The 14,768-nt window shown below is 36.6% G+C and overlaps 1 protein-coding gene across 10 annotated transcripts in view; it reads left to right on the forward strand.

Annotated features, from left to right (window-relative positions):
• The window catches only part of PPP2R5E (protein phosphatase 2 regulatory subunit B'epsilon), a 73,722-nt gene extending 60,573 nt beyond the window's left edge, over nt 1-13,149 (forward strand). For 7 of the 10 annotated variants that reach the window (XM_075104133.1, XM_075104135.1, XM_075104131.1 and 4 more), the window contains 9 exons: nt 1,601-1,731; nt 1,817-1,876; nt 2,521-2,629; nt 3,602-3,655; nt 3,761-3,811; nt 4,655-4,774; nt 5,896-6,023; nt 8,376-8,477; nt 10,955-13,149. In XM_075104133.1, the coding sequence (XP_074960234.1) occupies nt 1,601-1,731; nt 1,817-1,876; nt 2,521-2,629; nt 3,602-3,655; nt 3,761-3,811; nt 4,655-4,774; nt 5,896-6,023; nt 8,376-8,477; nt 10,955-11,054 (855 nt within the window). In that variant the 3' untranslated portion in view covers nt 11,055-13,149. The remainder of the gene's footprint in view (nt 1-1,600; nt 1,732-1,816; nt 1,877-2,520; nt 2,630-3,601; nt 3,656-3,760; nt 3,812-4,654; nt 4,775-5,895; nt 6,024-8,375; nt 8,478-10,954) is intronic. The other 3 variants (XM_075104137.1, XM_075104136.1, XM_075104132.1) reach the window with 1 other exon arrangement.
• Nucleotides 13,150-14,768: the final 1,619 nt, after the last annotated feature.

Below are 14,768 nucleotides of genomic sequence, written 5' to 3' on the forward strand. Positions count from 1 at the left end.
AGATTCTTACTGCAAGGAAAAGATAGTGGGATCTCATGACAAGCTACAGAAGCGTCCAAAACAATGAAGAAGAATACGTACATCAGTCTTAAACCTGGATGTTATAAAGCAAAATCTCAGGCAGCTTTAATCATGTTTTCCTGTCTTTTGTTTTTTTTTTTTTCTTTTTTCATCTCCTCAAAGTTGTGTACCAGTTTAACGGAGATCAGGGAGTATACATACACTGACTTACCTACTTGTAATAGGTATTTATAATTTATCTGTTTGTGAATCCAAGATCATTTTGTTTTATACCATTCCTGTAATAAATTTCTGACAGCACCTTATACATTTGTAAGACCTCTTTAGCAAACTGTCTTTATTTCTCTTGCAAGACAGGTACTGGTTGGAAGTTGCTTTCTTTTTCATGCAAGAGAGATACTGGTTGCTTGTAGTTACTACCTTAAACTTCCCGATTCTCTGTGCATTTAGTGGGGGTAGGGGGTGGGGTGTGTTTTGGTTTTGGTTGTTTGGTTTGGTTCTACATAAAGTTTACCTTCTAACTTAGTCCAAATGTCTGCCAGAATAGCCAGTGTTGTGGAGTCAAAAAAGATGAAGAAGAAGGGGTAGGAGGAAGCTCATACTTTTGTGGTAGAGCATTCGAGGGAGATAGAACAAAGGTCTGCAGGTGATACTCCTGCTGCTCATTTCATGCCTTAATTCTTAGAGGCAACTTCCAGTGTCAGTGTTTTGGGATATATTTTGTGCAATAAAAGATACTGGATGGCATTTTTTTAGACTGAGTACCACATAATACATTTGCTGTTTTAAAATCTTATTTAAGAGTTATTTAGTAAAGGTGGGGTTGCTGTTCTTAGGGGTTTTTTTTTGGTTGATTTTGGGTTTTGTTTGGGTTTTTGGGGGGTTGGTGTTCCGGTTTTTTGTTGTTGTTTTGGGGGTTTTGGTTGGTTTGGTTGGTTTTTTGTATGGGATATTGACGTTACCATTTTGTTCAGCCTGGAGGATTAATTCCCCTGATGCTTTGATTTGTGTCAATTGGTGGAGGTCCTGTAACAGCAGATCCAGTGCTGGCATAGACTTCACTGTTGAGTCTTTCCACAGTGTGAAGGCCATGAAATCACTAGAAAGGCTTAAGAGCTCATAATAAAAATGAAAAGCAATTAGAAAAATTTGACCTTGACGCAATGTTGTGGGAACAGAATATTAGAGCAAACGAGGATCTTTTAGTTCTGCAGAGTGAAGGAATGGATGGTAAGAGGTAAACTGTCGTCTTTTGTAGATATGACAGCATGTAAGAATTTATTTTATTTATTTTTGGGCAGAAGGCAGGCAGCATTTTGGAGCCAGTTAATCAAGTTTATTAGTTGTTTGAAGATTTCCAAAGTTGTTCTATGTCAGAAGTAGAAATTAAACTGAGTTTTGTGATGTTGTATTGGCGTTACAACAGGTTTTTTTAATACTGTATTTCTACACCTTGGGTAACATGGATATCACATTCTTACATGCATGTGCTTTCATGAATTTAACTCGTGTATAGAAGTCTGTGTGTCATACTTGTTAAATGTCTACTATTTCAGTTCTCTTTTTCCTTTAAACACAGCTGTTGGAGCTGTTTGACAGCGAAGACCCTCGAGAACGAGACTACCTAAAAACAGTCTTGCACAGAATTTATGGCAAGTTTCTGGGTCTTAGAGCATTTATCCGAAAACAGATTAATAATATTTTTCTACGGTGAGTTGTGGGAGAAGGTACTTTTTGCTTATGAACATTTTAGGAAACTGATATATTACTTATATTTAACTTTTCTTTTTTTTAGATTTGTTTATGAAACTGAACACTTCAATGGCGTAGCTGAACTGTTGGAAATTTTAGGAAGGTAAACGAGTCTTTATTTATTATCTATCTCAAACTTCCCTTCTGGACACGTCAGAATAGTGTTGGATTTGGAAAAAGTATTACTATAAGCCCTGATTCTGAAAACAGATGTGTGCACATGCTCATCTTTAAGCCAATGTGCAAATCTCTGTCACATCTTTGCCAAGAGTATATAACTGGATGCAAGTTACAGCCAGAAGAGTTGGGTTGATTTTGTGTGTGTGTGTGTGTGTTAAATTTTGTGCACTTCATTCTTACACGCTGCAGAATTTATTTTTTTTAAACACACTTAACAGCGTGAATATGTTCAGTAAAACTAATTCTGGTAAGTTAATTACTCAAGAACACCTTGCTTACAGGAATTTACAGGCCACACAGGCAAGGTCTTATCTGTTTGGGCAACAGGTTTGTGCAGCTGTTTATATGATTATTCCTAAGTCGGAGCTGAACTGCTACCTAGATATGGGCTGCACTGCTAATATAGAGCAGGACAAAAGTCAGCACCTGTTTACAAATGGCATGAGCCTGCTATTTGTAAACAGGTGCTGACTGCTAAATTATTTTAATCTAGAAAGTGCTTGTTCAGACCTCAAGAATGCTTTCTGTGCTGATAACACTAACAGATATTTCTCTTCTAATTTCTAGTATTATCAATGGTTTTGCTTTACCTCTTAAGGCAGAGCATAAACAGTTTCTGGTGAAGGTGCTGATCCCTTTACATACTGTCAGGAGTTTATCACTCTTCCATGCACAGGTAGAAATTATAAAATTATTTTCTGCTTCGTTAGAATGATATATGTTTTTAAGGTTGCTTTGGAAATTTAATTGTGCATAAAAGGCGGGGGGAAGGTTTCGAAATGTGGAAAAAATGCAATAGATTTTTTAGTTAATGTGCTTTGTATGATAAATGCCTTCTGTTCTGATTAGATAATTAAAAGTGTAACATACATCTGTGCTATTCTGGGGATTTTGTTTAGTAGTTAAACTATCTCTTTAGGTTTTTCTCTCCGCTCTTTTCTCATTCTCACAAGTTTGCCTTTCCCATTCCCTCTGTTCGGGATGTGTGGGTTTCCTTAGTCTTGTGCTGTCAGGGCTTTTCTTCACCGTGGCAAATTTCTGAATACTAATACCCACATTTTTGTATAATCTTTAACATTCTTCCTCACAGATTTCTTAATATTGCATTTGTGCTCTGATATATCTTTTTATACATTCAGCTTTTATGATGTAATTTTTCCTCTGATAAGCGATACCTATTGCCTTTCTCTCTGATTTCAGGTAGTGCAGTCTTTCTTATGCTGATAAAGCTGTGCTTTCTAAATATGTTATTCCAGGTTTTAGCTGCGTTGGCTCGTCTTGCAAGAGTTTTCATGATTTTGCTGATGTATAAAATGTGTAAAAAGACGCAGTTTCAGAGTGTAACAGAAGCTTCAAAACATTGGTTGTATGACTGTATTTGGAATTCCAAGTTGCTCTGATTTTTATTGTATATGCTACTTTGTCACCCTAATTTTTTCTTGTAATGTGTTCTGTTGTTTCTTATGAACTGAACTCTGAGTGGATTTGCACAGTGCAAACTATGCATCTCAATTTAAAATTGGATGCAATTTGAGAAAGTTGTATAGCATTTTGCCTTGAGTCTCTCTCCTTTAAAAAATTGTTCCTTTGTGGTTCCTTTTATAGAAATGTTCTAACTTAATTTTCTTAAATCTTTACCTTCTCACAGCTGGCATATTGCATAGTACAGTTTCTGGAGAAAGACCCCTCACTCACAGAACCAGTAAATATTTCTTTCATACTTTTTTTCCCCCCCCTCATCATAAACAGCTTACCCTGTGTGAGACAAAAATAAAAAGTCTAACTTTTTTTTCTCCTTCCTATTTAGGTCATTAGAGGTTTAATGAAATTCTGGCCCAAAACCTGCAGTCAGAAAGAGGTAAGTGATATGCTGGTATTAGCAAAATGTAAGAGTTATTTTTTTCTACAACACAATAGTCAGGGAAACTTCAGGTATTTCCAGGTAGATAGCACATGCTCTGGTGAATCTTGGTAAGTGATTGTAGGTAATTTTTCCATACCTGAATTCTGGTTTTTTTGGACTGTTTTGACTATGAAGAGAAGAGTGTGATAACCATGCTTTCTATTCACAAAATAAGCACTGTTTGCACTGTTTCTTCTGCAGAGAATTTCTTCTTGTTTTAGAAAGGAGAAAGTAAACATAGTTGAGGATAGATTGGAAAACTCCGTTAGATTTGGCATTGTTTAGATGTGAGGATAGTATTTTTCCAGGGAGGGTGAAAGGTATTTTATTGTCTGGCATTTACCTACTAAACACTTAAAAGATGGAGTTATACATTTGCATATTTATGTCAAACTCTTGATGAAAATCTGAGTTTCCCTAATGAGATTTTGTCACACAGCAAACCGTTGTTTTGAATATTGCTTCCAAAAATGAGGTAAAATTAAGAGACTCTCCTTAGTTTTAAGCCTTTGTCTGCATGAGGCCAGGTTTTCAGGATGGATATACTGGTGCAATTCTGAATTTTGTTGTAAAGGGCTACTTTAAATACAGCATTTGCACACACTCATCCTCCTTCTTTTAAGAGACTGAACTGAGCAGCTGCTAAAGGTAGAACTGATCACATTTTTTGAGAGAGGGTCTTGCTGAGCTAGTGAGGCTTCCATTTCTCCCTGAAGTGGTAGAATTTGAGTTACCAGCATTTTGCTGATCAAGATGATTCAGAGGTTTTATATACAATTCTTCCTTCCTTGTCTTTAGGTCATGTTCCTAGGAGAGCTGGAGGAAATCTTGGATGTAATTGAACCATCACAATTTGTCAAAATCCAGGAACCCTTGTTTAAACAAATCGCCAAGTGTGTCTCTAGCCCTCATTTCCAGGTCAGTGGTAGAGGTTATTGCTTGTATAGGAACGTATAGTCTCAATTTCAAACGTAGCACCCCCCCAAATATAAGTATTACTCTATGTTATGTGGTTTTCAATACTTGTCTTCCAGATTTCTGAAGAGGGTATGTTGCAGTGGAAGTTTAGTTCTCAGCTCCATGACTAACTTGTTAGGTGTATCTGGGGTTACAGCACAGGACTTGCCGTTCTGAGCCATGTAAGGCCTTAAACTGTATCCAAGCAAACGTCGAGCCCTTCTGACTGTAGGTGATGGGTACTCACCGTATGCCCTTTGGACTGATACCATGTAGGATGTATTTGCTCCCTTTTTTAGTGCAGTATTGTGCAGCATTCTTGTTTTCCTACTTATTTCCTTCTGTAAGGAGATGTCTGGTTAGAGGTGATCGAACCCATAGCCTGTTTTCTTCACATTGTGTAACAGGAAGATGAGGAATGAACAGGATTTAAATTGAATTATATGTGAAGAGGAGACAGGATTTATGGCCTGTTGTGTCTCCATATTAAGTTAGGTGACCTATCCTGGCACAAAGGCAGATGTGGCTGGTTTTGGCTCTGCCTTGGACTACATTTGTTTTTAGCATAATTTATATTAGTGTTTTCCCTCCTACCCACTCCAGCTCCTCCCCAAGGTGATTATTATCATTGGCACCTTCCTCACATGTAAGATCTCTCCCTCATTCAGCCCAGCTACTGGGCCTTTCCCTGTCTCCTTCCTCTGGTATCCCGGCACTGCTCTTTGCCTTCTGATTGCAGTCACAGGGTTGAGGGAAAGGGGTGATGGGAAGTCCTGTCTGCTCTCCCTTCCCCTCCACAGCTGCAGCATTAATGCAGTGCCTGCACCTGGTCTTCACTGAGTAACAACATATTGCTCAGGGGAAAGAAAGAGTGGATGCTGTGGGATCTGAATTATAGGATAAAAACTTCATTCTGTTAATGCATGTTGTGCTACTGATTGAAGTAGACTTTTAATTCCAAAGTTAATGATTCCTCTTAATTAATCTTTGTGAAATTTCTCTGTGATTTGTTTTTCCTTCAGAAAATTACAAAATTACAGGTATCTGAATTCCTGTTAATATTTTTTCCCTTTGACTCAAAGGTGGCTGAAAGAGCGCTGTATTATTGGAATAATGAATACATCATGAGTTTGATAGAGGAGAATTCAAATGTTATACTTCCCATCATGTTTTCCAGCCTTTATAGGATTTCTAAAGAACACTGGAATCCGTAAGTTTTTGCCATTACACTTTATCTTACCATTTGGCATACTACTGATAAACTGAGGGAATGTCTGCTGAAGAACATCTGAATGGGAGAGATCCGTATTCAAAGCTGGTATGAGCAGGTGCAACTCTGTTAATGCCAGTATAAATTAGTCTATACTTGAGCTTGTCTCAAAGTGTTTTTAATTATCTAGTATGTGTACAAAAATCAGTACCTTATGGGATAAAAATAGGCCTTCTCACAAGTTGGAAAGAAAAAAGAGAAATTAGAAGTTACATTGTTATTGAAGAAAAAGTGTTGCTCATCAAGCATTTCTCCCACACAGTTTTTTATAAACTGGTTGACGTCTTAAGCCTGATCGTAAATTGTCTAGAAGAATATTGCTTGGCATTAATGAAGCTTTGTGGCTGTGTCACGGATGATACTGACAACCTCTGGTACTGGCACAGTAATAGAGCAGTTGCTTCATATTGATGTCCTTTTAATTTGGGATTTTTATTATTAAACTCAATGACCTAGTAGAAAGTGTTTTAATGAAAAACACCAATATAGTTAGATGCCATGTATTCTGTACTATAGTTGAAAGGTTCTTCTAAGTCAAGATGATTACCAGTTAGTAAACCCATTATTTTTAACAAGCTGTGCTATGTTCAGGTCCCAGTTGCTTTATGACCTTACTGTAAAATATTTGTAAAATATTTCATCTTTTCAAACATTGGTCTTTTTGTTCTGTACCTAGCCAAACTCTCAAGTTTGTGCTTACATGATGAATCTAATGCTACTGGAAGGCTTCTGTAGCTAACTCTGGTCACAAAAAGACACTTTCAATGGCATGGTTTCTTCATTACCAGTCTCCCACCTGCCTGTGCTCCTGCCCAACCTTTTATACGATGCACTGGGATGCTTCTGGTAATGAGAATATTCCAGTATCCCAGTTCACAGAGTTTTCATACCTGCAGGAATTTTGTACCTTTGACACACAAGCCAGGTTAAGATACATGTAAAATAAAGAAGGTATTTAAAGGCTTTTTGTATGTATAAGAATATTTTTAAATGCAGGCAACAAAAATGAAAGTTAATTGAAAGATGTGTATGACAGACAGGGGTGTGAGGGAAAGGGCACATACTTTGTCTGCGGTATAGGTTAGCTCCAAAGGTTCCTGGCACCTGTAACGTTGATTCACTGTGTCCTGGCTGAAGAGCTGTTTCTTAAGCAGCCCTATGTCTGAATGTGACAATCATAGTAGTGGATCAGGAACCGGGATTCTTGACTGAGAATCCGTTCCAAATTTTTTGAAAGTTTTTTGAAAGTTTTTTAGATTTTTTTTTTTTTCCCTTCTCCCTTTTCAGTTGCTTTGTTGTTTCTTTATCTTCAGCTCTGCCAGAAGGGAATTTTGACCCCTGGATAATCAGACTATTGGCAGACCCATCTTACTTTGGAAGTTCTAGTATATTTTAGGTTAGTTATCCAGTCAGATGGTAGGAAAGAATAAAATGACTCTATCTTTTTTTGAACCTTTGTGGGACAGAATGCCTTTGCATTTTTGAAATTATTACACATAATTTCTTCTGGTATGAACAGATCATGCCTGTCATATTTTATCCAATTAACCAACTCAAATTCAAATAAGCAGTGGTGTATTGGCCCTTGGGTAAGATCAAGAACAGCAATAAGCAAAGCAGGCAGAGGTTAGAGAGAGAGAGATACATAGATATTATGTATTTTTATATATATGTAAATGTATACATCTCTTTTTTATCTATGTATACACACATACACAGAGTTTTACACAGGTACTGCAGCACTGATCTGAAAGATTTGTAGTTTTTTTTAAAAGAGTTTTTTGCTGTACCAAAGTGAAACTGAATATGAAATGTATGAGCACAGGGAAATCACTCCTGAAATACAGCCTTGTATTTTGCATAGAAGCACTGAATATTCAGCTTCATAGAAAAATCATAAGGAAATATGAATCACTCCCATTTTCTGTTTAAATTCTATTCCTTCTGCCAGCATTGATGATCTAAATCCCTGGAGTTCCATTCAGAATTGCTCCACAGCATGAGGCAAGAGTCTGTAGTTATATGTAATAGCTTTCTGTTGTTACCTTTTACCCTAGAGTATTGGTTTGCTCCATCTAAGTAGTCAGTAGAGACATGAAAGCTGATTCTCACCTTTAAATGTTAATCAAAAGTAGTTTCACTGAAATCAAAGAATTTACATTATGATACTTGCAAGAGCAGAATGGTCACAGAAATGCCGGTAGGAGAAGACACTTTCATTTCACGTTTGATTTCACCTGAAATTAATGGATTCCTTTCTTCATTTCTTTCTTTTTTTTTAATGTTTCACAGGGCTATTGTGGCTTTAGTCTACAATGTGTTGAAGGCATTTATGGAAATGAACAGCACCATGTTTGACGAGCTGACAGCCACTTACAAGTCAGATCGTCAGCGGTAACTTTTTAAAGCTTTTTTTGTCAGCTGTGCATAAGGCCTGCTGTTTAGTTTTTCCCTTACACTCAGATGCAATTGCATAATCTCATGCATAATAGACACAATGCCTCATTTTATCCCTTGCATGCTCTTTAGCCTTCTCCTTGCAAGATGTAAAATAACATCATGTACAGGTTGTTCTCTACCCCTTATGAAATACAGCACCCATTGCATTGCTTGGGAATCCACATTATTCATGAAATTCCTTTTGACCCATTCAAAAAGACTTAAATGTATCAAGTTCTTCAATAATAAAAGAAAAACAAGGGTTTAAGGGTAACACTTTGCTTAAAGACTTCAAAAAAGTTATATTGAGGTTTGGAAAGAGACATAAGGGAAAACCCTAAGATTTAATTTTCCAAACTACTGTTTTTAGGCTAGATGTTTTCTTAAAGCAAAGAGGCATCTCTCAACCCTTTCATTTCTTATTCAGAGGTCTTGCTGTATCTGAGTCTTTCAGCATGCACGATCCATTAGATACACCACGCATATGATCATTAGTTCCACCCTAGTAGAATGATTCTTGTATTTTCTCCTATTTTCCTTAATCTTTGTTTTCCAATTACAGTGCAGCATCTTTGCTCAAAAGTTTCAGCTTATCCAAAGCATCAGGTGAAAAAAACAAGGGAACTTCAGGAATTCTGAACAGTTTGCAACTTTCTATAAGTCATATGTGTTTTCTGTGCCTCAGGGTTTTCCCAAGCAAAGCAAAGGGTACAGTATGTTGTCAGACCTTGTTAGGTTAGTAGAGACCCTAAAGTCTCTGGGAGGCCTTATTTTTTGAAATGTGTGACCAGAGTCACACTCTCCTTTCATTCTCCTTCGTTGTTATAAAATACAAAGTTTTACACATGCAAAAAAAAAATTACACTTAACAGGTTAGTTCATTAATACAGTACTTTACTTTTAGACACTTGTGTATATATTTGAGCAAAGATGCCAGGTGAATGCTAGTTAGGTGTTGGTAAATAAGGCTCAATCTGCTGGTGCAGCTGAGACAACACTGTGCAGTTTTTTAGCGGAAAAGGCAGAGAATGTTAGGACTGGTCACCTAATCCAGCCATTAACTGAGGGAGCTCAGTGACTTAAATAAATATGCAATTGCACTTTGCCCCTTAAGATGAGGAACTCTGCTCTTAACAGGGCCAGACACTGTACTAGTATGTCCTGTGTCTGGGTAATGGGTGAGGTTTAGTGACTGAACTGCACAAAGGATTTTTCTTGAACCTACTGATGTTGTATCTCCTGTCAAGGCTGGTGCTAACCATTCCACCATTTTTGTTTACTGCTTACTATTTTAAAACATGTAAATACCTGAATTTGTAAACTGGGATATTTACCTTAATGTTCACCAAAAATCTTTAGCATCTTAATAAAACCACATTTCAAAAGGGTAGCTTTGATAGCACTTAAAGCTTGAGGAGAAATATGTTTAATATTAATGACTATGACAGGTCAAATAGGTAGGTTGGATGAGGTGATCATCCTCTAACAGTCTTTTAGGTAAGCAGGCATGTATTTCATAATGATTAGAAGATAAGTATCGGTAAGTAGCCTGAAAATGTCAGGCTATTTCACTTGTTCTTGGATTTAATTTTATATACTTTCTAGTGATAGTGGGCACTTTTTTTCCCCCTTTACTTTTCATCAGGGATTTATCTGAAAGTTGTTTGTATTTTTTATATGCTTAAAATACTCTTGGGAAATTAAAATTTCAAATAAATGAGCCAGATGTTGGCATTTGGACTGAATCAAGATGTGTAGGAATGTTTCTAATCCGCTGAAATACTTCTCAAGAATATTCTAATGTGACTGGCAGAGAATCTGTATCTCTGTAATTGTTAGATTTCCATTTCATCTGAACCTACAAGGTGATATAATAGAAATTGAAAGCATTTTGAACCTTGCAGTATCAAGGAGATTTATTTAAAGTAAGCTATGGCAGAGGCAGCATATTTAGAAAGCTAATAATGCAGGTAAAGCAAATGTTAGGTTAGCTGTTTAATTTTATCAAATCAACCATTAAAGTTTGTTGTTAAAGCAAATGCTACATAGATCATCTTGTAGGAATTTGGTAAGGAAAAAAAAGTAAATCACTGAACAAAAGACACATCTTGTAACTTGAACTATATGAAAACTACATGAAACTTGAGCTATACAAAAGCTACCAGTCAATGTAAGAATAAACCGTGATTCTAAAAGGGTAAGGGAATGCTTGTTTTAGACAGTAGCTGTTATTTATAAGATTAAAAAAATACCTTAAGTAAACAAACTTGAAAATAATCAAATGCAAGTTAGTCCTGAAATGTTAATTTTTATAATATACTCAACAAACATAGTGCTGCTAATTAATGTCAACTATATATACTACATGTTTTTAACATATATAGTGTACAGTCATCTCTCCTGCTAACTCTTTGTTTTATTTCATCTGTCAGTGAGAAGAAGAAAGAGAAGGAGCGTGAAGAACTGTGGAAAAAACTGGAGGATTTGGAATTAAAGAGAGGTCTTAGACGTGATGGAATAATTCCAACTTAACAAAAAAACAAAACAGCATTATTAACCTGTGGAGTCACACATTTATGTAGTAGAAGATGGAGCAACAGTTTTCTGTATTGTGCAACTTTACAGTAGATTTCACATTTGTTTCATTATTACAACAGCACTGTATATACCTGTCTCTAAGTAAAGGAAAAAAATAAGGACTTTAATCCAAAGTTTGGACAGCAGATGGACTTCTCAGAACTTTGCAAACATAATCATTGTTTTAACCCTTCTTTAAAACCAGTCTTCAAAGATCTGTTGATGAAAATTGCGATGTCAAATTCCATTGTCAGGACCTGTTCCTTATTTATCATTAGCAGAGAGTGTAATACAACTTTCAAATGTGAACAATCTTAAAATTTAGCTTGTCTTTCTGCTAAACTGTTATGTGTATTTATAGTAAAAGAGAAGAAAGACTGTCATTTCCTTATGAGTTTGTGTAACATCCTCCTTCTCTGGATAACTTTACTGTAATTTGACTTTTTTTCCTTTTGCACATCTTCATAAGTTGAATGTCCATTCAGATCAGGGCCGTGAAAAATGTTGGTCCTGAATAAAAGTTTTGTTTACTGGTGTGAGCATTCTTTTAGTACCAGGCTGTTTCTGGTGCTTCCTTAATTTGAACATTAGGAGTTAAAATACAAGTAGGTGATAAACATAGTAGGAAAGGGAGCTTTGGATTCATGCACCTATTTATTGCAAGTCCATATTAGTGTCCACAATCCTTTAAAAATGGGCAGCGGTAACACCGTGGACTTCAGTACCTAACCAGTATTAGCGATATGGCATTGGACACGTGTACCAGAGTTGTTTTAGAAATACTAATTGCTAAATTATTACAGTATGTTTTTATTGGACCATTTTGAAAGAATAAAGACAAACGCTAAACAGTGCAAGCACGAAATTGATCTCCAGTGGTCATGGATCTAATTGGAAGTTCAGTTGAAATAGAAGTTTGGACTGTTTGGAGTTGTTGCCTTACTTTTTAATATGTATTTATAAAGTGTTCCAGCAAAAGAGGATGTAGCCTCTAAGAAACATACTTATAGTGTTTTTGTGGTTCTAGTACTCTTACTCATCACAGTACCAGCCCTATGGTCTTAGCTGGAAAGGATTCTGGATAATATACTTCTGCATTCTCATCTGGATGCTCATTCCTAACTACTGTATTTGTTACCAAAAGTGGTTCTACAAATGCTACTGAAAAAAATTCTGGAAATCCTAATGTTCTGAGTATTAATAATAAAGTTTAAAATGCTTTTATATCAAAGGTGCATTGTGACCAAATTGTTTAAAACAAAAGAAAAAAAAAAACAAAAACAAAAAGAAGAGGGCTGTATTATAAGTATACATTATTGGCTATCTGCTTTGTATTTGAAAGTGGAATCTTACATCTTTGGTAGGTAAAATGCTGATAAGACTTATGTACAGTATATATTTAGCTAATGCAGTTGCATTATTATATACCGAAAGGTATGTGTTTCAGGATTTTTCTCCAGGATGCTTTTGAACTGTTATAGACATATGACAACAGTGAATTGATAATCCTAAACCATCAATCCAGCAGTATTTACAGTATAAAACTGAATTGGTGTTCATGAGTCTTTGTGGTAGTTGCAAACATGAATTTATGACCTGTTGCCATTGATAGAAATACAGTATAAATACAGGCTTGTATATTTTTCTTCCTACCATTTAAATATACAGTAGGATTTGAAGTTTTCATGTTTTCAGGCACGGAAAAGAGGTAAAAAAGAATTCCCTCCTAGACTACTGACTGTTTCAGGATTATCAGGTCACAGTTTGTACTCCTGGGTCTGCACACGCACATGTTGTAAACTCAATGATTTTGTAAAAACTTGACACTGTTAATTCTGGAAAAAAAAAAGTGGAACTAGTCATATGCAACACCAAACACAACATGGTTTAATGGGATTAATATGAGCTTCTTTTAAGAACACTGACTGGGACGCAATGTAAAGTAGGCAGTTACTGTCATAGTTGAAACATTTTATTTTAAAGTGCTGAAGCAAAGGTGCAAGCTGAAATACTGAAGATTAAATAAATTTATAACAAATCGTGTCCCTTAGCCCATTGATTTTGACAGTCTTTTATTTCTGTTACCAAAAAATATTTGGTAGTGCGATTTCTGTGTGAAATGATCAAGCTTTACAAGAGGGTGGACTTAAACTCATGCTTAAAGACTATGTTCAATTGTGAAAAACTGAGATAGAACGGAGGAAAAAAGACTCATGCTTTCCACCTGGTGGAGCAAAACACAGCGATGTGAAATTAGAAAAAGCACCTTGTCCTGTACTTAGAGTTTAGGTGAGTGTTGTTTGTTCATAACTATTTTTGCTTTTGACATGACATTCTGGTATTGATCATACAGAACTGATGAGAACCTGATGGGTTACAGTATTTTGTTACCTCTGATGTTACCTCTGATGTGGGGATAGTGGGGAGTATCTAAAGTTTATAGATGATTTATCACTTCCGAGAAGGAGTGTTTCGTTAAAGTGAATGAGACGATGTGATATTAGTCACTTGACTCTGAAAGGCTGATACGACACTAGGTTGCACTGTGCGATGTACGTGAAGAAGCACTTGCCACAATGATACGACCGTACCCCCTGGATCCACTGCCGCAATCCAAATGCGATGTCCTGCCGCTCTGCAGAGCTCCCATTGCTGTCAGCTGGAGTTGCAGGCGAAGAAGAAGGCAGCGTATGGGCCCGAGTGTGATCAGTGCGTCTATTTAATTATGCTTTCATTTGCTTCTTGAGTTCCAGAAACTACCTTTATTTGTGTAAATGTTTTTATTAACTGCTCGTACAGCAGTTGTTGGGTGGTCGCTCGTGTCCTGTACCATATTGGTTTCAGGAGAAAGGATTGAATGCTCTCTGCTAAAAGGACAGAGCTGCATTTTCAATACTAGGGCATTGCATCAGGTCATGGGGATAGAACGGCTGTAAAAGTGAAGTTCCTCTCTTATACTTTAAATTGAGCACACATTGCTTTCTTCATCTTGCAAGTCTCCCTTATTGTTTTCCTTCCGTTGCTTTTGAGTGTTTTTTGTCTCTCTTCCAAAGGTTGGAATGCTTTAAATAAAAGTATTCTGATGCCATTGGAGCGTTTGCTAGCAGGGTTACAGTAAATTTAATCTCAGTTTTGTTAGCATAAATAAAAGGATTTAATTTATTTTTTTATCTCCTCCTATATATGGAAAAAATCGAGGGTGTTAGAGCCAAGAATTGCTTGAGTAAGAAACGCAGCAGCTGTACTTACATTATATGTGTGTAAGTACAGCCTCAGGCTCTCACTCTGTGGAAAGGAAAATATATGAGGAGCTTTAAAAACCTCTGTTGTTTTGTGAGGACGGGGAAAGACTGGATTCTTCTTCCTCCAAGTAAAACTGAAATAATTTGCTTTTAGTTCTCTCTTGGATAACAAAAATGGCCTTTTCTCTTAATTGTGTAACAATAACCCCCCCCCCAGAGCAGTTGCCCTAAGACAAGGCAAAGGTGGCAATGCGCAAGATGGAAGAATGTTATTTACATGTGTCTGTTTTATTTTGGCTTACCTGCTCCCCTCCCTCGGCAGCTCTGGAGTGAGCCACGGATTAGTTTGTCTAGTTGGTACGTGCAGCAGATTTTGTATAGCCCAGTTTTTTCGTTTTGAGGTCTATGAAGCCGTATCTGGGAATGG

Source organism: Phalacrocorax aristotelis, chromosome 9 (genome assembly GCF_949628215.1).
Source record: "Phalacrocorax aristotelis chromosome 9, bGulAri2.1, whole genome shotgun sequence".
NCBI classification, from domain to species: Eukaryota; Metazoa; Chordata; class Aves; order Suliformes; family Phalacrocoracidae; genus Phalacrocorax; species Phalacrocorax aristotelis.